At 41.6% G+C, this 26,635-nt stretch overlaps 1 protein-coding gene across 1 annotated transcript in view; it reads right to left on the minus strand.

The window, feature by feature from the left end:
• Positions 1–3,877: 3,877 nt before the first annotated feature.
• Positions 3,878–26,635, minus strand: part of LOC147115634 (mucin-4-like) — an 83,170-nt gene continuing 60,412 nt past the window's right edge. Inside the window, exons 21-26 of the mRNA XM_085990064.1 lie at positions 24,789–24,904; positions 23,238–23,296; positions 21,589–21,794; positions 14,707–14,875; positions 7,784–7,963; positions 3,878–3,933 (exon numbers count right to left, since the gene is read on the minus strand). Coding sequence (XP_085846190.1) covers positions 3,879–3,933; positions 7,784–7,963; positions 14,707–14,875; positions 21,589–21,794; positions 23,238–23,296; positions 24,789–24,904 — 785 coding nt within the window. The 3' untranslated portion in view covers position 3,878. The remainder of the gene's footprint in view (positions 3,934–7,783; positions 7,964–14,706; positions 14,876–21,588; positions 21,795–23,237; positions 23,297–24,788; positions 24,905–26,635) is intronic.

The raw sequence follows: 26,635 nt of genomic DNA on the forward strand, positions 1-26,635 counted from the left end.
GTGAGTGAGGAGGACATAAAAAACCTGCAAAAGGACATAGACAGGCTAAGTGAGTGGACAGAAATTTGGCAGATGGAATATAATGTTGGAAAGTGTGAGGTTATGCACTTTGGCAGAAAAAAATCAAAGAGCAAGTTATTATCTAAATGGAGAGAAACTGCAAAGTGCAACAGTACAAAAGGATCTGGGGGTCCTGGTGCATGAAACACAGAAGGTTAGTATGCAGGTACAGCAGGTGATCAGGAAGGCCAATGGAATCTTGGCTTTTATTGCAAGGGAGATGGAGTATAAAAGCAGGGAAGTCTTGCTTCAGTTATACAGGGTACTGGTGAGGCCACACCTGGAATGCTGCCTACAGTTTTGGTTTCCATATTTAAGAAAAGATATACTTGCTCTCGAGGCAGTTCAGAGAAGGTTCACTCGGTTGATTCCGGAGATGAGGGGGTTGACTTATGAGGAAAGGTTGAGTAGGTTGGGACTCTACTCATTGGAATTCAGAAGAATGAGAGGCGATCTTATCGAAACATATAAGATTGTGAGGGGGCTTGATCGGGTGGATGCGGGGAGGATGTTTCCACTGATGGGTGAGACTAGAACTAGGGGGCATAATCTTAGAATAAGGGGCTGCCCTTTCAAAACTGAGATGAGAAACTTCTTCACTCAGAGGGTAGTGAATCTGTGGAATTTGCTACCTCAGAGCTGTGGAGGCTGCGACATTAAATAAATTTAAAATGGAGATAGACAGTTTCCTAGCTAATAAGGGAATTAGGGGTTACGGGGAGCGGGCAGGGAAGTGGACGTGAGTCTAGGTTCGGATCAGCCATGATCCTATTGAATGGCGGAGCAGGCCCAAGGGGCTGTATGGTCTACTCCTGCTCCTACTTCTTATGTTCTTATACGGGGCCTCGGTTTAACATCTCATTCAAAAGGCACCTCCGACAGTGCAGCACTCCCTCAGCACTGCACTGGGGTGTCAGCCTAGATTTATGTGCTCAAGTCTGTAGAGTGGGACTTGAACCCACAACCTTCTGACTCAGAGGTGAGTGTTCTACCCACTGAGCCACAGCTGACACCATTGAAATTACCACAACCCTGGATGGGAAATTCGACAAATAACAAAGGAGAGAAACAACCAAAGGGCAGCATGTTAGTTTTTGGCACAATCTTATGCTTATTACTGTGAATACATTATCAGTGGGTTATCATGTCACTCTGATTTGTATGTTGTATTAATAATAGCACTAATATGAATAGTGAGAACTATTATTATTTTTCTAGTTCTTTTAAGGTCCTGTTTTAACAATAAGGAGTGTTTTAGTGGAGATTCTTAACTGCATCCTGAATTTGAGTGCAACCACTGGTGAGTTTATCAGTTCATTGATTGAATTCCTCAGATCTATATTGATGGATTATGTAGTGTTGAGTATATAAAGTATGACAGTAGTGCTATAAAATGCCATATCAATTAGATTTCATCCAAGGGATCAAGAGACGTAAACTATTTGGTCCTACACATGGATTTTGTAATGCATAAATGTAATGCTCTGTATAAGTAATCCATTCACCAGCCTTTGATTAGACTTAGTAACTATTTTATTTAAAAGTTTGATATTACATAATTTTGGTACAGAATGTATTATATAAAAAATTGTATATAACTTTTAAATCATTAGCTTTCAAATACATTAAATGAACATCTCCTCCAATCCCCTTCATAAAAATAAGTTCCATTTTTGCTTTGTTAAATAGTCTTATGCATTATAATTATCTTATTTTTCACAAAAATTGAAGTGTTAATATATATAAAAGTTACATATGATTTGATTAGATGTTCATATGAAATAGCAGTTTTATGTAAACATTGTCAAAATATTGTTGATTTAAAGGCTAAGTAACTGAAAATTGATATAATTAAAAATATTGATTGATCCTATAAAAATGTAGTACATTTTTTGTGTAGCATTTCCTTTGGGCCAGTGTGTCATTTTTAGCGAAATACTGACAGACATTTGATTGAATTCCTCAGATCTATATTGATGGATCAATAGCATCTGTTTCCAGTGACCGTTTAATTATTTTTCTAAAAAAAAAGAATATGTTTTAAGTATAATCGATACAGTAGTTACAGTTTCAGCGTATCATAAGAGGAGATCCTGTGCCCCCAAGAAGCACGGGTCAGAGAAGTGGGGTACATTGTTGTAGCCCAACTGTGCTCCCGTGAGCATGGGATCATGGAATGACCCAGTTCAGGACTGAGCCTGGAGTTTTCTGTAGTTTTGCTATAAATAAGTTAACAACACTTTGGGTTAGATTAACCAAATATTCAATAACTAAATTAATGCATACAACCAAGTCTGGAGATTACACTTTACCTGGCTTCCATAACAATTAGAGAATGAATGAGCAGATCAGCTGAAGATAACACAATTTGACAGCAAGTGAGAAGGAACGGAATTGAGGTGCAAGGAACAGAACAAATGAACAACCTGAATGAATGTTTACTTTTTTCAGTATTTGAAGTGCTTTGATTTAATTAGATCTAAACGAACTAGCCTACTTGTCAAACACAGCCAATATTTATGGAAAGGATACTTAACCCATGTACTAATTGATCTCCCATAGCTTTGCAAACCTGGAGCCAGGACTATTACTTTTAAATGGTAAATGAAATAGGGTTTGATGGACAGCTCTCACAATGGGGTGTGAAAATTGTAAATGAAAAATCTGAGGGAACTTTATATCATCATGGTCCTCTTGGGAACACTCTTTCTGAACTATTTTTTAAAAATTTCTTCTCGGGATCTGGATGATGCTGGCAAGGCCGCATTTATTGCCCATCCCTAGTTGCCCTGAGAAGGTGGTGGTGGATGTTCTCCCTGAACCACTGAGGTATTTGTGGTGACTATAAACTCTCTTCGACGCAGCTTTCTTAGCCTTGAAATTTAGTCTGTCTTGGCAGGACAGCTTCCTCCTTCATCATCTTAATAAAGCTGTGGGCATTTGGGAACTGCAGTGACCAGCAGAGCAGGAGTAGGAAGGAGTAGTGCAAAGGTATGGGCTGTGACTCGATGACGAGAGCCCAAAGACTGGCAGAACTGTGGAGCAGCATAGGAACATCAGTGGCGGGGAGAACATGGGTTGAGCAGTTGGGCCAGAGGTACCAAGGCAAAACTGGAGGACCAAGTTTTTTTTGATGGAGAGCTCCAGTGACGGGTGAGAAAGAGTAATGAAAGATCTCTATTTATATTTATTATTAAAATACTAAAAGAAATAAGCTGTATAATAAGAGAAATACATTTAGCAGGTCATCTAAAATGCAAACCTGGAAGAACAGAAAAAAATGGTGGAGAAAGTGTAGGTTGAAAGGTAAGATTTTCTCTGCAGCAGCACATGGTGACCAGAGTTTGGAACTATCACCAGATATGGTGGTTAGTGGAGCAATTTAAGATGATGGGCAGTGATAGAATGAGGTTCGAAACTGATATTGGTTGGAGAAAGAAAATGGTGGCAGAGAAATCATGAGTTATTAGAGTTAGAAGGAGGGATTTTAGAAGCATGGAGGACATGAGAAGATTTGACAGTGTGAGCAAGGTCCTGGAGACACAGAGAGAGATCAATAAGCTATGAATGGGTATTTTGGAGATGTGAAGATGCGGGTGAATGCCATTGGCAAAGAAAGGGCAAAGGGAACCTCTAAAGACCGAAAAAGAATAGGGTATCTTAGAAACACAGAGGATCTTGGAGTGCACTCAATCTACTATAGTGTAAATGCAGCCCGATTCTGAGTTCAGGGTCTGACTTTGACACTGGACTGAAGCCAACTCACACTTGGGCTGTAGGTCAGTCATAGTTGTAAGATTATCGCTATAATACTTACACTACCATGCATTCTGTTGTGAAGAGTATCTTCCATTATATTCCCCACTTCCAGTGCTGCAAGAAAGAAAATTCCATTTAATCAGAAGATGTCTTTGAATGGTGTAATGCACTTCATACTGCCTGTGTGATGACTTCAATGGTTCATTCACAGTAGTGTATTTCTTTCAGGATCCAGAAATGGGAATTCTAACTCGTTCCATCTCAGAGCTGGCTGAACAACTTGTACACAGCAACTTACTGAGAAACAGTGCCTCATGACACTGGAACTATATTACTAATTACTCTTCAAGATTATTAGTACCTGTATGCAGTTTTAGGATGTATTTCTGGAATTGATCTTTTCGTTAATGTGTCGTCAGATTCCCGTTTGCACTATTTTAATGGAGTTAATATACTTAAAATGAATAAGTTGTTAATCAGTGTGCTCAAAATAGTGCCCTGTTGAATTTCAATCCCTAGAAGCACAGACTTTCAGACATTCAATGTAACAAAGAAAAATTCAAAAGCTGAAAGTAGTACATATCACATTCTCTTGTATCACTGATGACATATTTTCAGCCACTGATAGAACTCATGGCCTAAATTTTCCATTTGAGTTACACATGTGGAATTGGACAGGATGTAACTGGTAGAATAGATAAGGGAGAACCAGTGGATGTGGTGTATTTGGACTTTCAGAAGGCTTTCGATAAGGTCCCGCATAAGAGATTAGCGTATAAAGTTAAAGCACAAGGGATTGGGGGCAAGGTACTGACTTGGATAGAGAACTGGTTGGCAGACAGGAAGCAAAGAGTTGGAATAAACAGGTCTTTTTCTGAGTGGCAGGCAATGACTAGTGGGGTACCGCAGGGATCGGTGCTAGGACCCCAGCTATTCACAATATATATTAATGATCTAGACGATGGAACTAGATGTAATATCTCCAAGTTTGCAGATGACACAAAGCTGGGTGGGCATGTGTGCTGTGAGGAGGATGCCGAGAAACTCCAGTATAATTTGGACAGGTTGGGTGATTGGGCAGATGCAGTATAATGTGGATAAATGCGAGGTTATCCACTTTGCTGGCAAAAACAGGAAGGCAGATTATTATCTGAACGGCAATTGATTGGGAGAAGGGGAAGTGCAACGAGACCTGGGTGTCCTTGTGCACCAGTCGCTGAAGGTAAGCATGCAGGTGCAGCAGGCGGTTAAGAAGGCAAATGGTATGTTGGCCTTCGTAGCAAGAGGATTCGAGTACAGGAACAAGGATGTCTTGCTGCAGTTGTACAGGGCCTTGGTGAGACCACACCTTGAGTATTGTGTGCAGTTTTGGTCGTCTTATCTGAGGAAGCATGTTCTTGCCATGGAGGGAGTGCAGCGAAGATTCACCAAACTGATACCTGGGATGGCAGGAATGATGTATGAGGAGAGATTGGGTCGATTGGGCTTATACTCGCTGGAGTTTAGAAGAATGAGAGGGGATCTCATTGAAACTTATAAAATTCTAACAGGACTAGACAGACTAGATGCAGGAAGGATGTTCCCGATGGCGGGGGAGTCCAGAACCAGGGGTCACAGTCTAAAGATAAGGGGTAAGCCATTTAGGACAGAGATGAGGCATTTCTTCACCCAGAGAGTGGTGAACCTGTGGAATTCTCTACCACAGAAGGCAGTTGAGGCCAATTCATTAAATATATTCAAGAAGGATTTAGATATATTTCTTAAGGCTAAAGGGATATAGGGAGAAGGCAGGGACAGGGTACTGAGTTTGGATGATCAGCCATGATCTCATTGAATGGTGGAGCAGGCTCGAGGGGCCGAAAGGCCTACTCCTGCTCCTATCTTCTATGTAAATTGAGGGAGCGCTGATCTGTTGGCTTCCCGCTTGCCACTGCTGCATCCAAGATTTCTTGATGGAAGGGATAAAGGATGTACATTATATCCATCCATACATGGGTGGATGTATTATAATCAAATAAGTCATCCAACATATTTCTCATCAACACTGAATGCAAAGGGTTCCTATTCCTCCTTTGCATCCAACGTTCCTATGGGCAGTGCAGGGCTACTTAAATTAAAAAATGCTGAGATTTATGTACTAGATTCAACGGCATTACCATCGCCGAATCCACCACCATCAACATCCTGTGGGTCACCATTGACCAGAAACTTAACTCGACCAGCCACATAAATACTGTGGCTGCAAGAGCAGGTCAGAGGCTGGGTATTCTGTGGTGAGTGTCTCACTTTTTTTTATTGTTCACAGGATGTGAGCATCACTGGCAAGGCTGGCATTTATTGCCCATCCCTAAATCCCTTGAGAAGGTGGTGGTGAGCCGCCACCTTGAACTGCTGCAGTCCTTATGGTGAAGGTGCTCCCACAGTGCAACTTTGTCGTTGCGGTTTGGTACTGAGTTGCTTGTTAGGCCATTTCAGAGGGCAGTTAAGAATCAACTTCATTGTTCTGGGTCTGGAGTCACATATAGGCCAGACCGGGTAAGGATGGCAGATTTCCTTCCCTAAAGGACATTAGTGAACCAGTTGGGTTCATTCCGACAATCCGGTCGTTTCATGGTCACCATTACTGATACTAGCTTTTCATTCCAGATTTATTTAATTTACTGAATTTAAATTCCCCAGCTGCCGTGGTGGGATTATTAGCCCAGGCCCTGACTCCCCAAAGCCTTCCCACCATCTACATAGAAACATAGAAGATAGGAGCAGGAGTAGGCCATTCGGCCCCTCGAGCCTGCTCCGCCATTCAATGAGATCATGGCTGATCATCCAAATTCAGTACCCTGTTCCTGCCTTCTCTCCATATCCCTTGATCCCTTTAGCCTTAAGAAATATATCCAACTCCTTCTTGAATACATTTAATGATACAAGGCATAAGTCAGGAGTGTGATGGAATACTCTCCACTTACCTGGATGAGTGCAGCTCCAACAACACTCAAGCAGCTCGACACCATTCAGGACAAAGCAGCCCGCTTGATCGGCACCCCATCCACCACCTTAAACATTCACCCCCTCCATCACTGGCCCACCATGGCTGCAGTGTGTACCATCTACAAGATGTACTGCACCAACTCAGCAAGGCTTCTTCATCAGCACCTCCCAAACTCGCGACCTCTACTGCCTAGAAGGACAAGGGCAGCAGGAACATGGGAACACCATCACCTGCAAGTTCCCCTCCAAGATACACACCATTCTGACTTGGACATATATCGCCGTTCTTTCATCATCGCTGGGTCAAAATCCTGGAATTACCTAACAGCATTGTGGGAGTTCCTTCACCACATGGCCTGCAGCAGTTCAAGAAGGCGGCTCACCACCACCTTCTCAAGGGCATTTAGGGATGGGCATTAAATGCTGGCCTTGCCAGCGACGCCCACATCCCATGAACAAATAAAAGAAATTCAAACAAAGTTAGTCATTCACCTCCATTACTCCAGGAAGACTCATCAGTGGAGGCCACAATTAAGCAAACACCCCTGAGGCGGGGTCAGGGACATGTAGAAGTCCTGCTATACTGAAGGTTTGTCCCTTTTCCTCTAAAGCGGAAAATATAGCCCCATGTATCTAAAATAGTCAAATCCAAGTAGATCCCCCAACCTGTCCATGCCCCATTGATTTGGGACATTTTGCCATGTTAAAGATACTACATGGATGCAAACTGTTGTACAGGGTTTTTGATTTAATTGATACACTCGGTAGCAACAAAACATAATTGCCTCTGAGTAGTTTGAATTGTAATTCGGATAGATTGGCAGTGTGGCTTCCGTTCAGAGCACAATCTTGTGGTTTAGGACTTTATGATGAGCAGTACGTAACTACATGCTACTGTTTTGAAAACCATAAAGAGATGAAAATAGTAATACCTTATACATTCTTTTGCAATACATTTAGGAATATAAATATAACATACCTGCTACCATCATTTATGAGTCTTTCCCTTTTAGGTGGTCTTAATTTCCATATAACAGCAGCAGCTACTATCAGCACAAACCCCAAGGCTCCAAACAGAATGCCAAAAAATGCCCTAAGGTTCAGGGATAGGTGTTCACAGTAATCACCGTAAGTGGAATATACTGTCCACGGAACACATCTGGAAATAAACACAAACAACATTCGGAATCGGAACTGAATTCACAGACATCTACCAGGTAAGATATCTCTATAGGGCCTAATTAACCTAAGATTTTTCAATGTCGACCAATGGCTGATAAGTAGCAGTAAAATCTTTGCACAACCCACTTATGAAGCTTAAATAACTTGGGTAATGCCTCAGCTTTATTTTTTTCAATTTGTAATTCTTATATTTTCCTTTCTTTCTTTAAAGTCTCAATACTCAATACTCGGAGTGCGAGTAGCAGAGAGTGCTGTGAGAGTTTGGGTAAGTGAGAGAGTTAGGGTAAGTGGGGTGTTAGGTGCTGTTTCTGTTTTGTTTCTGGCCTTGTTTTCCCTGCCAGTCTCAGGATTAGCAGACATCGCGGAGGCGGAGCAGCGAGGCCAGGTCGAGGCAGCCCGGAGCAGCGAGGCGAGGCAGCCTAAACAGGCTCCACAGGCAACATTCCAAGGGGAGGTCAGAATTCAAAAGTGACATCACAGCCAAGCTGGTAGGTGATTGGCTGGTTGGTGAGCACTTTTCCTTCCCTTTTAAACCTTTATAAGTTGGTAAGTTCAATTAAATAGAGGTGTGATATTCATCATCTAGAATCGGGGCAGAGGGTATTTAAAAATAATATTAATAAATTTAATTAATTACATAGAATGGGAGAGCAGGTGATGTGTTACTGCTGCAATATGTGGGAGCTCGTGGACACCATTGATGTTCACAGTGATCACGTTTGCAGTAAGTGCTGGCTGCTCGAGGAACTCCAGCTCCGTGTTGATGACCTGGAGTCCGAGCTTCAAACACTGCGACACATCAGGGAGGGGGAGAGTTACCTGGACTCTGTGTTCCAGGAAGTAGTCACACCAATTAGATTAACTAATTCAGATGTAGTCCGTGGTCAGGGACAGGAGGGTGTGACTATGAGTGAGGCAGGTACGGGGATTCAGGAGGTAGTGTTGGAGGAGCCGCAGCCCTTGCTCTTGTCCAACAGGTTTGAGGCTCTTACTCCCTGTGAGGACGGGAACGGGGACTGCAGGGAGGATGAGCAACCTGGCCACAGCACCGTGGAACGAGGGGCCATTCAAGTGGGGGGAGTAAAAAGAAATGTTGTAGTGGTAGGGGATAGTATCATTAGGGGGATAGATAGGGTTCTTTGCAGCCGAGAGCAAGAGTCCCGAAGGTTGTGTTGCCTGCCCGGTGCCAGGATTAAGGACATCTCCTCTGGGCTGGAGAGAAACTTGGAGGGGGAGGATCCAGTTGTCGTGGTCCATGTTGGTACCACGACATAGATAGGACAAGGAAAGAGGTTCTGCTGAGGGAATATGAGCAGCTAGGGGCCAAATTAAAAAGCAGAACCACAAGGGTAATAATCTCTGGATTACTACCTGAGCCACGAGCAAATTTGGCTAGGGTAAATAAAATCAGAGAGTTAAATGCGTGGCTCAAAGACTGGTGTGGGAGAAATGGGTTTTGCTTCTTGGGACACTGGCACCAGTACTGGGACAGGAGAGAGCTGTTCCGTTGGGACGGACTTCACTTGGCCAGTGCTGGGACTAGAATCCTGGCGAATCAAATAACTAGGGCTGTAGAGAGGGCTTTAAACTAATTAGTGGGGGGGAGGTTTCAAGAGAGCGAAAAATAAAAATGTCAGCGGAGAAGGCAATAGAGCAAGGTAGCAGTGGGGGAATTAAAAACCAGAGTGTGTCAGGAAGGGACAGAATATATAAAGATAAAGGTAAAGTAGTAAAAGGGGTAAAAGCAGGAATAAATTATCACAAAACATATTTAAAAGTTCTTTATCTGAATGTACGCAGCATTCGTAACAAAATAGATGAGTTGACGGTACAAATAACTACACATGGGTATGATCTGGTGTCCATTACAGAGACATGGCTGCAGGGTGACCATGACTGGGAACTAAACATCCAGGGGTATTTGACTATTAGGAACGACAGACAGGAAGGAAAGGGCGGTGGAGTGGCTGTGTTAATAAAGGATGGAATCGCTACAATAGTGAGAAATGATATTGGGTCAAAGGATCAGGATAGTGAAACGGTTTGGGTGGAGATAAGGAATAATAAGGGGAAAAAGTCACTAGTGGGTGTAGTCTATAGGCCTCCTAACAGTTGCAACTCTATTGGTCAGAGTATAAATCAGGAAATAGTTGGGGCTTGTAATAAGGGAACAGCTATAATCATGGGAGATTTTAACTTTCATATTGACTGGACAAATCAAATTGGGCAGGGCAGCCTTGAAGAAGAGTTCATAGAGTGCATTAGGGACGGGTTCCTTGAGCAGTATGTTACTGAACCAACCAGGGGGCAGGCAATCTTGGATCTGGTCCTGTGTAATGAGACAGGATTAATAAAAAATGTCCTAGTAAAGGATCCCCTTGGAATGAGTGACCTGGTTGAATAACATGGTTGAATTCCAAATTCAGTTGGAGGGTGAGAGAGTTGGATCTCAAACCAGCGTACTAAGCTTAAATAAAGGAGACTATGAAGGTATGAGAGCAGAGTTGACTAAAGTGGACTGGGAAAATAGATTAAGGTGTAAGACGGTACATGAGCAATGGTGTACATTCAAGGAGATATTTCACAACTTTAAAGAAAAATATATTCCATGAGGAAAAAGGGGCGTAAAAGAAAAGACAGCCATCCATGGCTAAGTAAAGTAATAAAGGATAGTATCCGACGGAAAACAAGTGCATATAAAGTAGCCAAATCTAGTGGGAGTATAGAAGATTGGGAAGCATTTAAAAGCCAGCAAAGAATAACTAAAAGATTAATTAAGAAAGGGAAGATAGATTATGAAAGTAAACTAACAAAAAATATAAAAACAGATAGCAAGAGTTTCTACAGTTATATAAAAAGAAAAAGGGTGACTAAAGTGAATGTTGGTCCCTTAGAGGACGAGACCGGGAAATTAGTGGTGGGGAACATGGAGATGGCAGAAACGTTGAACAAATATTTTGTATCAGTCTTTACAGTAGAGGACACTAAAAATATCCCAACACTGGACAAACAGGGGGCTATGGGGGGGAGGAGCTAAACACGATTAAAATCACTAAGGAGATGGTACTCGGTAAGATAATGGGACCTGATGGCTTACATCCTAGGGTCTTGAGAGAAGTAGCAGTAGGGATTGCGGATGCATTGGTGGTAATTTTCCAAAACTCCCTGGATTCAGGAAAGGTCCCAGCAGATTGGAAAACTGCTAATGTAACGCCCTTATTTAAAAAGGGAGGTAGACAAAAGGCTGGAAACTATAGACCAGTTAGCCTAACATCTGTGGTTGGTAAAATGTTGGAGTCCATTATTAAGGAAGCAGTAACAGGACATTTGGATAAGCATAATTTAATCGGACAGAGTCAGCATGGTTTTATGAAGGGGAAGTCATGTTTGACAAATTTGCTCGAATTCTTTGAGGATGTAACAAACAGGGTGGATAAAGGGGAACCAGTGGATGTGGCATATTTGGACTTCCAAAAGGCATTTGACAAGGTGCCACACAAAAGATTACTGCACAAGATAAAAAAATCACGGGATTGGGGTAATATACTGGCATGGGTGGAAGATTGGCTATCTAACAGAAAATAGAGAGTTGGGATAAATGGTTCATTCTCGGGTTGGCAATCAGTAACTAGTGGTGTTCCGCAGGGGTCAGTGCTGGGACCCCAGCTCTTTACAATCTATATTAACGATTTGGAGGAGGGGACCAAGTGCAACATATCCAAGTTTGCCGACGATACAAAGATGGGAGGGAAAGCAGTGAGTGAGGAGGACATAAAAAACCTGCAAAAGGACATAGACAGGCTAAGTGAGTGGGCAGAAATTTGGCAGATGGAATATAATGTTGGAAAGTGTGAGGTTATGCACTTTGGCAGAAAAAAATCAAAGAGCAAGTTATTATCTAAATGGAGAGAAACTGCAAAGTGCTACAGTACAAAGGGATCTGGGGGTCCTGGTGTAGGAAACACAGGAGGTTAGTATGCAGGTACAGCAGGTGATCAGGAAGGCCAATGGAATCTTGGCTTTTATTGCAAGGGGGATGGAGTATAAAAGCAGGGAAGTCTTGCTTCAGTTGTACAGGGTACTGGTGAGGCCACACCTGGAATATTGTGTACAGTTTTGGTTTCCATATTTAAGAAAAGATATACTTGCTCTCGAGGCAGTTCAGAGAAGGTTCATTTGGTTGATTCCGGAGATGAGGTGGTTGACTTATGAGGAAAGGTTGAGTAGGTTGGGCCTCTACTCATTGGAATTCAGAAGAATGATTGGCCTACTCCTGCTCCTATTTCTTATGTTCTTATGTTCTTATGAGAGGCGATCTTATCGAAACATATAAGATTGTGAGGGGGCTTGATCGGGTGGATGCGGAGAGGATGTTTCCACTGATGGGTGAGACTAGAACTAGGGGGCATAATCTTAGAATAAGGGGCTGCCGTTTCAAAACTGAGATGAGGAGAAACTTCTTCACTCAGAGGGTAGTAAATCTATGGAATTTGCTACCTCAGAGAGCTGTGGAAGCTGCGACATTAAATAAATTTAAAACGGAGATAGACAGATTCCTAGCTGATAAGGGAATTAGGGGTTACGGGGAGCAGGCAGGGAAGTGGACGTGAGTCTAGGTTCGGATCAGCCATGATCCTATTGAATGGCGGAGCAGGCCCGAGGGGCCGTATGGCCTACTCCTGCTCCTACTTCTTTTGTTCTTATGTACCATGCTCTATCCCATCCAAAAAAAAGAGTAGGGTAAATGCTTGTAGGCCTTTGCCAATGCCACACTCTAACTACCCACTGAAGTGTGTGACACTGACCTGTTGTGCTGCCTTATGATTTTTCATCCCCCCCCACCCCCGCCATAGGCAATTGCCTGGTCTCCACACTGTAACTTCACTGATGGCACAGTCAAAGCTAGCAACTCACTGTTCAAAGAATCATGGACATGGATCTCAATTTAACACTATAGTGTTCCATGTCTTAGTAACTCTTCTTAAGCTGTATGTTGCTTTCAACTTTTTCCTACCTCTGACCCAACATCTCAACTATATCCCTGGCAGTATTTCCTCCCCAGTTTTCTATCTCAAGATGTCGACTCATGCTGGGATGCTGTTCCACAGGTGCCAGTTGCCCACTGTGAGCATTTTCGATGTGAGAGTTTTGCCAGGTTATTTGACTGAGCCTGGTCCACTTCTCGCTCCTCTTCAGCAAGACCATTGATTGCAATCAAGGTTCAGCTCCTTGGCTTTTTTGTCTCCCCCCCCCCCCCCCCCACTCACCTTTCCTAGCCCAGGGGCTTTGAAGCCAATTGTGGTGCTCCGAGAGTTGTCTCGGCTGGGAGCAGCCAACTTGGTAATAAACCAGGAATGGAACCTGAGACTTCCTAATCTGTCTGGCTCACTGCTATACCAGCCACAAGGCCATCAGTGGGATCATTTCAGTAGTTTTGTTGAGCTAAAAAGACAATAAAGCAGTTCGAGACATGGAAAGAGAAATTAAAAAGTTGATAGAGGAATAAATGAAATAATGAAGGAATAAAAAACGACATGAATTACTGAAACACAAGAAATCATGAAAACAAAAAGGACAAAAGGAGTCAGAATCATGAGCAAAGGAAGGAAAAGTAAAGAGACTAGACAGGAAAATGCATAAAGAAAGAGAAAAGCGAGCACATGATATTGTGGTTGCTACTTGTCAATTGTTCTATGTCAGTTATTGGCACCATTTCTTTTCCGAGAACTAAATCAAGCAATGATGCACTAGAAACATACTGATCTAGGAAGCAATCTTGGATGCATTCTCAAAAGCATTCCACACTTAGACTACACATAATGCCATTTTCATCTTGGTATATTATCTGCTCCAGTGGACACTGTTTAAAGAAATAGGTTAGCAGAGACTGCTTTAGCCATTTCTCAAGACTTGAGAAGGTCGACCCAACAAAGTTTTTTTTTCTTCAAGTGTTTATTTATAATGAATTTTGAAAGCACCATACATGTACCTAGCTGCCAACACTAGGCCAAACTAACCGTACTGGAGGAGCAATGAAGCCATTTCAGGTGTTGCCCATTAATAGGGCTGTTAGGTGAGTAAAGTTTGAGAGACCTTTCCTCTGGGTTTACTGCTGGCTGGAATTAAAAGAATTCTGTGGAGGTTGGAGATTGCTGAGAAATGGTAAAGCAATGTCTAGCAGCCTTTCGGAGATAACTCAGATGTCGAAAGGTGAGATGTTGCTTCTTAGAACTCTGACTCAGAAACATGAGACCGTAGGTTCAGGGGAAAACATTCACTCAAATTTGGAGGAGTTATTTTTTAAGGGTAATAGCAATGCCTTTAAAAAAAGATGTAAATAATATGAAGGCATTTTGAGATTTCTGTTTATAATATTGTATTCTGTTATTGGAGTGTGTTGCACTAAGAAAGACTTGCATTTATATAGCGCCTTTCACGACCACCAGACGTCCCAAAGCGCTTTACAGCCAATTAAGTACTTTTTGAAGTGTAGTCACTGTTGTAATGTAGGAAACTGACCTCCACAGAATTCTTTTAATTCCAGCCAGCAGTAAACCCAGAGGAAGGGTCTCTCAAACTTTACTCGCCTAATAGACCTATTAATGGGCAATGCCTGACAAAAAACTGTATGCAACTAAAGATCTGAAGATTCATTTCCTTTTAACATCGATAAACAGTTACCAGTTCATTACAATGTATTAAAATAAATGCATTTCGTACTTGCACAAAGGTCCAGTTGTCAGATGCTGGCACTCTGCCTCATTCTTACAGTAACCCAAATCACAGCGGGATCGGCAAATCATTCCATTTTGATCATCCCATTGAAGCACGTATCCAACAAATATACTGTCATTGCAACTTAAGTGATTCATCAAATCATCATATGATACTGTAAGAAGAAAATAGAGTATTTTAGGTCATATTTTCCTTTAATTTAAACAAAAAAGGTCGCTGTGAGTATAAGGCGATGCAATGTTATCTGAGAACTCATACCCTTGCACAAACAGGTTGACCATAACAAACATTTCAGAGAGAAGGTGAAGTTTGCTTGTCCAGGCCTTATTAAAGGTCATTAATGAGCCACTGGTGTAATGTTCTGCAGCTGCTCACTCAAATCAAGTAGTAAGTATTTTAGAGCCAATTTTAACCCCCTCTGCCTGGTAAACAGGGCAGGAGCAGCCCGAAAATGGCACTGGGTCACTTTGCGCCGTAATTACAATGCCACTCTGGCCGCCGCCATCTTTGGTAAGGTCCTGAGATAGGCACCCACCTGCTTCAGGTGGGAGGTCACATAATATGTAAATCGGGCTCCTCTGATGTACATGGGGCCCCGATTGCAAGCCCACAGCTCGCCAACAGAATGTAAATAAGGCCTGGGCTCAGAGCTCACACCAGCAAGAACAGGCAGGAAATAGGCGGGTTACGCCCACCGCCCGCCCATTCTCTGCCTGTAGTTATAATCAGCCCTCTTATTTCTAGTCTGACCTGCCTGACCTGCCATGAGTGAATTTAACAGAAACATTTGGAAGTTTCACTCTAGCAGTGACAGCACTGTTAATATTACTGAGGTAGGGTTACACAGTGCTGCTGGTCTGAGACTAGTAAGGGCCAGTTATAATGTAGGCTCTCCCTGGCTGTAAATCATACTCTTGGTGCCAGGAGAGAGCCCTGCACTTACTTACATCCACACGCAGAGCTCTCTTCCCAGATGATAAATTCTGACTGTTTTGAGAGCAGAGACTTTCATATTCATAGAATCATAGAAACTTGCAGCACAGAAGGAGGCCATTCAGCCCATCATGCCTGTGCTGGCTCTTTGAAAGCAGTCATGCTTAGTCCCACATCCCCGCTCGATATTCGAAAAACATTATAAACTGAAGCAATGCCTTTTTTAAAGTGCCCAGGAGGTGCAGCGGCCTAATTTAACACTTTATTGATATTGTGTGAGATAACCTTCCTGAAGGCTCTCAGACAGCTGCCTTCCAGACTCACATCAGGGCCTACCTCTGACGTTACACTGTCAGCTTTGTGCTGCTACAAAATGAAAACCACTTTGCCATGACTCAAACCCGACAGCACAACTGCACGTTATTGCCTATTATATAAAAGTTACAATAGATTTCACACATTCTGTGCCACAAACACATGGAAGTTGTAAATTTAAAAAGATGTTTGGAAAATCACTGATAGCTATGCAGATACACAGGAGCATTGAGGGCAGAGTACTGGCATAAATAGAAACAAGAAATAATATTACTTGTATTTGTAAAGCTCCTTTCATATCAAAGGTTCTCGAGCTTCACGAAATGAATTGATTGTAGAACTACAAAGACTGTTTACATAGACAAATGAGCTGACCACAAAGTTGATTAATAAAAGGTTCCAGGAAGAAATGGAGAGATGGTGAGGTGGGGGTGAGACCTTTGTATGCTTGGGGAAATTGTGTAGGTAGACTGGTGGGCCACAGTGAAACTGTAAAGCCAGTTCATAAGTAACATTAAATATTCAATTTGTTATGGTGGAGTAATGGTCATATTTCTAAAAAAAAAAAGTTTTTTTTAGAGGGAATTTTTAAAAAATCACTCATAGTTCTCATAGGTGAAGAATATACTAAAATCTAGTGATGCTGCTGGAAAATTTAAAAGATGATTAATTTTTTGGGAAGGGGAGGTGCTGGTTTGCATATAATTAAATACAAACGTTCTATTAAGATTCGCAATATATTTTGTATATAAAGCACTACAGGTGAGGTTGAATACACGTGAGACACAATATCCAACAGTATGTTGCTAGCAAGATTTGAAACTCAATTTAAACACTCCTTTTCAGTATGTGCCTTTGGTACCTGAATGATGTAGCAATGAACCTAGAATCTTGTGTAAAATAGAAACTGCTGTTACAATGAACTGATCAACAAACCAGAAGGACTGGGAAATGCCAATAGTGGTCTGTGACCTGTTATCTGTGTAGGCAGAGCAACTGCATAACTTAGAGGACGAATGCAGATGAAAACATCTGCTTTCACAAATGTTGGCATTTGTAAAATGGTTAATCATACAACCTTGTTAATTTAACTGTTATAACTCTTTTCTTTGAAACCTGAGCTGGAGTTCAATGCTCATATTTTGTTTATATCCCCCTGTGTAATTCTGCATAAGTTTCACTTGAATTGCCTTTAACAATCCCTTAATAAAGAAAAAGGTGCTAAATTCACGGGTCAATATTTTTTGACTGGAATAACCCTCAACAGTGCTAAAGATGGATGAGTAGTGGGTTAGCTCTTTCTGCTGGTATCATTAGATAGTTCATGCTGGTCTACTGTTTCACTAAAATCAAAGAAGTCACACAACACCAGGTTATAGTCCAACAGCTTTATTTGAAGTCACAAGCTTTCGGAGCGCTGCTCCTTCGTCAGGTGAAGTGGAGAGATGCATAAAGACACAGCTTATATAGTCAGAGAATAATGTCAGATGTTTACAGGTAATCTTTCTAACTGCCATTTATCACACCTCGGCAGAGAGATAATCACAGCAATCAAAGGTGTGAATGGTGTCCAAACAGGTCAGTCAGGAAAACATTACATCAAAGAACAATGAGGTGGGGTCACAAGGGGTCAAATGTTACAGATGCTGTGGTACTCGGTAAAATAATGGGACTCAAGACGGATAAATCACCTGGACCTGATGGCTTACATCCTAGGGTCTTGAGGGAAGTGGCGGTAGGGATTGTGGATGCATTGGTAATAATTTTCCAAAACTCCCTGGACTCGGCAAAGGTCCCGGCAGACTGGAAAACTGCTAATGTAACACCCTTATTTAAAAAGGGCAGTAGACAGAAGGCTGGAAACTATAGACCGGTTGGCCTAACATCTGTGGTAGGTAAAATTTTGGAGTCCATTATTAAGGAGACAGTAACAGGACATTTGGATAATCATAATTTAATAGGACAAAGTCAGCATGGTTTTATGAAGGGGAAGTCATGTTTGACAAATTTGCTGGACTTCTTTGAGGAAGTAACATATAGGGTGGATAAAGGGGGAACCAATGGACATAGTGTATTTAGACTTCCAAAAGGCATTTGACAAGGTGCCACACAAAAGATTATTGCTTATGATAAAAAATCACGGGATTGGGGGTAATATTCTGGCATGGATAGAGGATTGGCTATCTAACAGAAGGCAGAGAGTTGGGATATATGGTTCATTCTCAGACTGGCAATCAGTAACAAGTGGTGTTCCGCAGGGGTCAGTGCTGGGTCCACAACTCTTTACAATCTATATTAACAATTTGGAGGAGGGGACCGAGTGTAACATATCAAAGTTTGCAGATGATACTAAGATGGGAGGGAAAGTAGTGAGTGAGGAGGACATAAAAAACCTGCAAGGGGACATAGACAGGCTAAGTAAGTGGGCAGAGATTTGGCAGATGGAATACAATACTGGAAAGTGTGAGGTTATGCACTTTGGCAGGAAAAATCATAGAGCAAGTTATTATCTTAATGGCAAGAAACTGGAAAGTACTGAAGTACAAAGGGATCTGGGGTCCTGGTGCACGAAACTCAAAAGGTTAGTATGCAGGTGCAGCAAGTGATTAAGAAGGCCAATGGAATGTTGGCTTTCATTGCTAGGGGGATAGAATATAAAAATAGGGAGGTATTGCTTCAGTTGTACAAGGTATTGGTGAGACCCCACCTGGAATACTGCGTACAGTTTTGGTGTCCATACTTAAGAAAGGACATACTTGCTCTCGAGTCAGTACAAAGAAGGTTCACTCGGTTAATCCCGGGGATGAGGGGATGGACATATGAGGAGAGGTTGAGTAGATTGGGACTCTACTCATTGGAGTTCAGAAGAATGAGAGGCAATCTTATTGAAACATATAAGATTGTGAAGGGGTTGGATTGGGTGGATGCGGGGAGGATGTTCCCGATGATGGGTGAAACTAGAACTAGGGGGCATAGTCTTAGAATAAGGGGCTGCTCTTTCAAAACTGAGATGAGGAGGAACTACTTCACTCAGAGGGTGGTAGGTCCATGGAATATGCTGCCCCAAAAAGCTGTAGAAGCTACATCATTACATAAATTTAAAACAGAAATGGACAGTTTCCTAGAAGTAAAGGGAATTAAGGGTTACGGGGAGCGGGCAGGAATTTGGACATGAGTCTAGGTTTGGATCGGTCATGGCCCTGTGGGTAGCGGAGCGGGCCCAGGGGCCGTGTAGCCTGATCCTGCTCCTATTTCGTGTGTCTAATTCTGTTAGATTCAGGAGATGGTTCTGTGATAGTAGATTGGCGGTTAGGATCAGATCAGCCATGATCTTATTGAATGGCGGAGCAGGCTCGAGGGGCCGATTGGCCTACTCCTGCTCCTATTTCTTATGTTCTTATGTTTTCTTATGTAATGTTTTCCTGACTGACCTGTTTGGACACCATTCACACCTTTGATTGCTGTGATTATCTCTCTGCCGAGGTGTGATAAATGGCAGTTAGAAAGATTACCTGTAAACATCTGACATTATTCTCTGACTATATAAGCTGTGTCTTTATGCATCTCTTCACTTCACCTGACGAAGGAGCAGCGCTCCGAAAGCTTGTGACTTCAAATAAAGCTGTTGGACTATAACCTGGTGTTGTGTGACTTCTTACATTTGTCCACCCCAGTCCAACTCCGGCATCTCCACACCATCACTAAAATTAGATGACAAAGGGAAACATATCAACCTACCTCTTTGGGCAATTTATTCCAGCTCCTTGATTTACTTGATCACTGTTCTTTTTCTTGTCAATTTGGGTCATATTTTCCCCCCAAAAAATTGTCAAGTAGACTTTAATATAACATTTTTACAACAATTTGATCCAATGTTTACAGTTCCCTTTAAATGTATTCAAAAGCTCCTTAATATTTTTGTAGAGGTCCATAATATAAATTTATTGTTTATTCTTGTATATAGGTTAAGAATATGATAAAGGCGACAAACACTTGCTTTCTCCTCATACTTCTGAATAGCTATACTATGTTACAAGTTAATATATATTTAGGAGAATGTAGTTATCGATTAAATGGTTTAGATTTGCATATTCAATAGAGATGCTCTGCTGCAAGTTAAGCTGTTGCAGAGCATATTCAAGAATGTGGTCTTATTGGGCTTTACATGTGCTTTATGTTGTCTGGGGTTGATTACCCCAGACTAGTGGGGTGGATGAGGGAAATGCTGTGGATGTGGTTTACATGGACTTCAGTAAAGCTTTTGACAAAGTCCCGCATAGGAGACTGGTCAAGAAGGTAAGAGCCCATGGGATCCAGGGTGCCTTGGCGCGTTGGATCCTAAACTGGCTGAGTGGCAGGAGGCAGAGGGTGATGGTCGAAGGTTGCTTTTGTGACTGGAAGCCTGTGTCCAGTGGGGTACCTCAGGGATCGGTGCTGGGTCCCTTATTGTTTGTGATCTACATAAATGATTTGGATGAGAATGTAAAAGGTATGATCAGTAAGTTCGCAGATGACACGAAAATTGGTGGGGTGGTAAATTGTGAGGAGGAAAGCCTCCGGCTACAGGACGATATAAACGGGTTGGTCAGATGGGCGGAAAAGTGGCAAATGGAATTTAACCCTGAAAAGTGCGAGGTGATGCATTTTGGACGGACAAATAAGGCAAGGGAATACACAATGAGTGGTAGGACCCTAGGAAGTACAGAGGGTCAGAGGGACCTTGGTGTACATGTACATAGATCCCTGAAGGCAGCGGAGCAGGTAGATAAGGTGGTTAAAAAGGCATATGGGATACTTGCCTTCATTAGCCGAGGCATAGAATATAAGAGCAGGGAGGTTATGATGGAGCTGTACAAAACGCTGGTGAGGCCACAGCTGGAGTACTGTGTGCAGTTCTGGTCGCCTCACTATAGGAAGGATGTGATTGCTTTGGAGAGGGTGCAGAGAAGATTCACCAGGATGTTACCTGGGATGGAGCGCCTCAGCTATGAAGAGAGGCTGGACAGGCTGGAGTTGTTTTCCTTGGAGCAGAGAAGGCTGAGGGGGGACCTGATTGAGGCGTACAAAATAATGAGGGGCATAGATAGGGTAGATAAAGAGGAACTTTTCCCCTTAGTGGGGGGGTCAATAACAAGGGGGCATAGATTCAGGGTAAGGGGCAGGAGATTTAGAGGGGATTTGAGGAGGAACTTTTTCACCGAGGGTGGTTGGAATGTGGAACTCAATGCCTGAAAGGGTGGTGGAGGCAGGAACCCTCACAACATTCAAGAAGCATTTGGATGAGCACTTGAAATGCCATTGCATACAAGGCTATGGACCAAATGCTGGAAAATGGGATTAGACTGGACAGGGATGGATGGGCGGCGCAGACACGATGGGCCGAAGGGCCTCTTTCTGTGCTGTAAAACTCTATGACTCTATGACATTAGCCTGTGGTTAGATGAATAGCAGAGAATCTATTTTAAATATGTCTGAAATTTTGGAACACACAGAAAGTAAACAAAGCATTGTGTCCCATGGTGTCATCTAGCACGTGCTCAGTGCTATCTGACCATAAAACTTTCTGGTAGGATTTGTTACTTTTGTTTGTAAAATATCATGTTAAAATCTTACACTTACATTTAGTCATATCTTTAATGTCAGCTCTACGTAAAACGTCAAAAGAAATACCATCCGGGTTCAGGCTACGACTAAACCGGCGTAAATTGTTAAAGGCGTTCTGAATCGCAGTGTATAATCCATCATTCAGGAAATCAATGACGGTCTTGTTTCCATTGTAGTTGAATGATAACACAACAGCAGCAGTTACTGTTTTTCCCTGTGGCCTGTTGGTGGGTAACAGACAAAAAAATGAGTAATGTTTATTTGCAGCTTATTAGGTTTGTTATTTCAATGGTTGATTTTTTTTATTTACATATATTTTATTTTAATACTTCAGGTGCCACAATAAAAGGGCATTACTGGAGGCATTGTAAGAAGGAGAGATGTCTCTCAAACTTGACTGTGGTAATTGTTGGAAGAAACCATAGAACTAGCCATAAGAACAGTGTACACATCAGTACAAATGCTCTAGAAACATTATAGCACATTATTTTTAAGCTATTTCAGATGGGTCTATATAGACCTGTTAAGAATAGTGAAATCTGAAAAAGGAGGCCTAGATGAATGTGTTAACCATTCCATCATATTGTCAGGTTCACAAACTACAGATGGTGACACAGTTTAACAGCCCAATGTTTGCCCCCTCGGGCTCAGATAAGAGGAAGATTTTAAGATCTCTGTTGATGGATAACAATAGAATTCCCTTTCACCTTGTCTTTTAGGACTTTAAGTATAGCCCTTGCCATGAACGCTATGCCCATCCACCACCAAGGTCTTGGCACATCAGCCAGGTTTTTCCAGATTTGGAAGAAGCACAAACCCAGTGAATTTGATTCTACCCAGAATGATAGAAAGAGATGTGCCTCATCAAAACTATTCTGGGAGCAGGTAGAATTTTGCTAATCCCATTCCCTGAGATAGACCTCATCCCAGAAAACTAGGAGTAGGGATATGGGAAACATTGTCTACTTTCTTGTTGAGGGAGATTTGACAGTGTGCAAGCCTGCGGAGCACTTTATAGTGAGAAAATCACAGCAAAAAATATCTATTCACGGTGGTTGTTACAACTTTCCGTACTCAATATTGATTTCAATAACTTCAGATCATAACCACCGCTTCCATTTTATCGGACAGCAGGTGTTGGTAATGGTTCTGCTTTGCCATTTACAGCTCCTCTAGACCCATCTTTTGTTTCCTTACTTGCCCCATTACTACCCTCTTTTGCCTTGCACCATCATCCCTCGTCATTTAATCTCTCCTGCCTTCCACCCTATCACAGACCCTCCCCTTTGTTCTTTGCTCCCCTCCCTCCCCCCTTTTCCCTGGCTCTGTACTTGCTTATAAACTGTTACATCTTTAACTTCTCCTAGTTCTGACAAAAGGTCATTGACCTGAAACGTTAAAACTGTTTCTCGCTCCACAGCATGCTGTCTGACTGGCTAAGTATTACCAGCATGTTCTGTTTTTATTTCAGATTTCCAACATCTGCAATATTTTGCTTTTGTATTACTGAATTAATACCTATTATTTATTCTCATCTATGGGTTGAATTTGAACTCAAATATATAAATGATGATAGATCATTTTAAAGATTTCTTTCTTTAACACACTGTGTGGTTTTAAAATAAACAAGCAAATCTACTGATCAAAATTTCAAAAATACCAACCAGAAAACAGGCTTCGAATTGTCAGCAAACCTTTGTAATTTGGACATAGTTTGAAGGACCTAAGAAGTTTAAAAGAACGGTTAAATAAATCTTCCATGGTAAACTTTAAAATGCTGTGAATTGAAATAATGCTGTGTAATATTAATAACAAACATGTTCATGTGTTTGCAGAGATAAATGTATGCAGAGATAAATGAATGGTGAAAACCTATTTAAAATAAATATTTTAATTCCTTTACTAAAATAATAATGGAATTTCAGACAAATGCAATGTGTTAATTTTAACTCCAATAATTGTCTAACTTGTGAGTTAAACTAATAATTACTAAGCATATTATATTCTCTGTATGACATGTTTAAGATTTTTTAGAAACCATCTGAACATAAAATATTCCCTGTTCTCAATTCAGTTGGAAAGCAAAAAATGCTTTAAAAATGCTGCTCATTTAAATAAAATTGATACAACCTTTAGTTTTCATATTAATTTTATTGCTGATTAAAATATTGATATGGGTGTGGGGATTCTCCCCTTCGGAATGCAAAGTACCTGTGTGGTGGGACTTCCATTTATCCCTCCATATCTACCCCAGTTCCGACGCATTTTCCTGTGTCGGGGCTCATTATGTGTACATAGCAAACTCCCAGCTGGATTGCCACCATGAAGAGGGGGTCTGCCAGTGCCAGCGAGGAAACTCCAGTGGTGTTGCACCAGAAGAGATGGGGAGGGACTTTAAAGGGGCAGAACTGCCCCAAAGATTGGAATAAAGGCTCCCACTGAAGGCTTTGACCGATAATTAGACCTTTAGCAGTAAGTGTCTGGGGCCAACTGGAAAGAGAGGAGACCACTACATGGCCTTCTCCACTTCCTGGGGTCTACAGCCAGCTTCCAAATGGCAGCCCAAGGGTGGAATGAAGGGAAATCTGTCAGGGGCCTGGGCCTGGACACTGGGCCCTGCCTCCTGGCACTGTTTGCATGTGACATTTGCACTTGTATTCTTCGTTAGCTGACTTGTCTTTTTTGAATTTTGTGAAGTTGGAGGTTTGGAAAAGGTCACTTTTTAGTACTGTTGCCTCTGTGGATGAATCCTAAATTAGAACACCAAGATCTGTTAAGAAAGGTTACTATGCAAATTAATGGGAACGTGGATTTAAAACTTTATATGTGGCACTTGAGGCTCCATTGTATGCACCCATGTGCCCACTAAGACAATGGCTTGGACACCTGTTGGTTATTATCATAAAAAACAGAAATCTAACTGTGGACCACATGATAAGCCTAACCCCTATAGGCAGTCTCACACTGCTTGGGTTTCACATTCTTCTTCTCGTGTCTTCTCGCTGTTCCCTCTAGAATTCAATGGAATGAAAATTGGGCGGGTTTTATAAAAGGCAAGTGATCTGTTTCACCAGATTACTGAAAATCTACTCCCATATTTTTATAATATTAGAGAACAATTTATTTTAGAACAATCTGCATTTATCCTATGTGACACAACATTATTGAATATCACTAAACAAGTATTAAACCACCAATGACAAATCAGATCATACCTTTTCTGTGGTGATCTTATTCAGAGAGATGTAATCTGCGCTGTTTCTGTTAGTTAAGACACTCACATCAACACCTTGTAGTCGCAGTGTAATATTGACTGATCTCTTTGGCATAGCTGAAAAGAAAAACATCAAAATATATTTTCCCATAATTAGTATTTTCTTTTTTCAGGTGTAATTGCTGATCAAAGTAGAAGATGACAGTACTAAAACAATGTCAACAATACGTTTGTGGATATCTAATTTTCTCCTAAATTGCTCTATTTGTACTGTAGTAAAAGAATTATCATCTGACTTGTACTCAGGGATTCCCCAGGGCTCCGACCCCTCCATTCCTTGTTCACAATTACTTCCTTCACTCACCAGCCACCTACATCATTACATCTTGATCTCGTCCATATCTTTTGATAGGTCAATGAAAATCTTCTCCAATTTTTCACGGACACATGGGGTAGATTTTCAACTTACTGTAGATAGGCCGCCTGTTATAGAAACCATCCGATTTTCATTTTCCATTGATTGCAACAGAAATGAAAATCGGGCGGTTACTATAACTGGCGGCTAATCCAAAACGGCAGTTTTATGCTTGGTCAGTAAGTTGAAATTCTATCCCAGTTTTTCACTGTCTCTTACAGATTTAACCAGTAGCTGCCACTCATCACCTAGCCCATTTTTCCATTACCTCAGCAGTTTCTAAGTGCTCTTTTCTCTCTCCCTTTCTGACCCTTCTCTCTCATCACCTCCCCGTCTACTCTCTTGCTGGTGATTCCATTCTGCATTCATCAACCTTCAACAACAGCTGACTGTTTTAAGTTAAATAGAACATAATTTAATTTGTTTAAAGACTAATTTAATGTTTAAGCTGTTCATTTTGAGTGGTTGGAAGAATAGTTTCAGGTTGAAAGAACTTTGTAAATACATTTAGACCAGGGCCTTAGTTACACAAAGAAATGGAAGGGTAGTGTTTCACATGTTCTTGGGGATTGGTGATTGTGAAGGTTTCATGACTCGTATGGGACCAAATAGAAGAGACTTTTGAGCTTGAGGTTTAGCTGGGGGAGGAACATAAAAAGCATGTTAGGAAATGGATGGTGGAGAAAAAGAGACTGACAGAGGCAGGGACTGAGCTATTGCAAACAATGGCGGGAAGAAAGGTTAGAAAATCAGTGGAGCAATACAAGAAATAACAGTTTGAATAGTTTTCAAATATTCAGGAAATGGAAGAAGAAACTGAGGAAAAGTCAGAACAGGTTGATGGAACAGGGAAAAATGTGGCTAGGTAAAGGAGTTACAGCAGTTGGAGATTTAATGGTATGACCCGCGGAGAGTTATTTCTATTGTAAGGATAAATAGGTCAGTGATTTGTCTACTGGGAATTGATATGAATGATGTCAGAATGTAGTTAGAGAGAAATTAGAAATATAAAAGTATTAAAGTGGAGTTCCCTATGATACAATTTATTTGGATTTTCAGCAAGTTCTTGATAAAGTTCCACGTGAAAGACTTATATCTAAAATAAAAGTTACAGGAATCCAAGGAGTAGCACAGGAACAGATAAAAAGTTGGTTATAGAATTGGTAAAGAGAGAGCACTCCAGAGATGCAGTGTCAGACTAGGGACAGCTGTTTAGTGGAGTCCTGTGGAGGTCAATGTTCGCGTTCCTGATGTTTCCAATCTACAGAAATGATCTGATGTCAAACATGCTCGTCAAATTTGGGGGTGACACTAAAATAAGGAGCAGTAGAGGCAGAGAAGATGTCATTATGCTAAAAGATTTAGATCAGCTGTGCAATTTAGCAAGCAAAAGTAAAGACCGATAAATGTAATTTATTGCACATTGGTTGAAA

The sequence above is a fragment of the Somniosus microcephalus genome, chromosome 6, assembly GCF_052327205.1.
Source record: "Somniosus microcephalus isolate GS21.2 chromosome 6, FLI_Smic_1.0, whole genome shotgun sequence".
Taxonomy (NCBI): domain Eukaryota; kingdom Metazoa; phylum Chordata; class Chondrichthyes; order Squaliformes; family Somniosidae; genus Somniosus; species Somniosus microcephalus.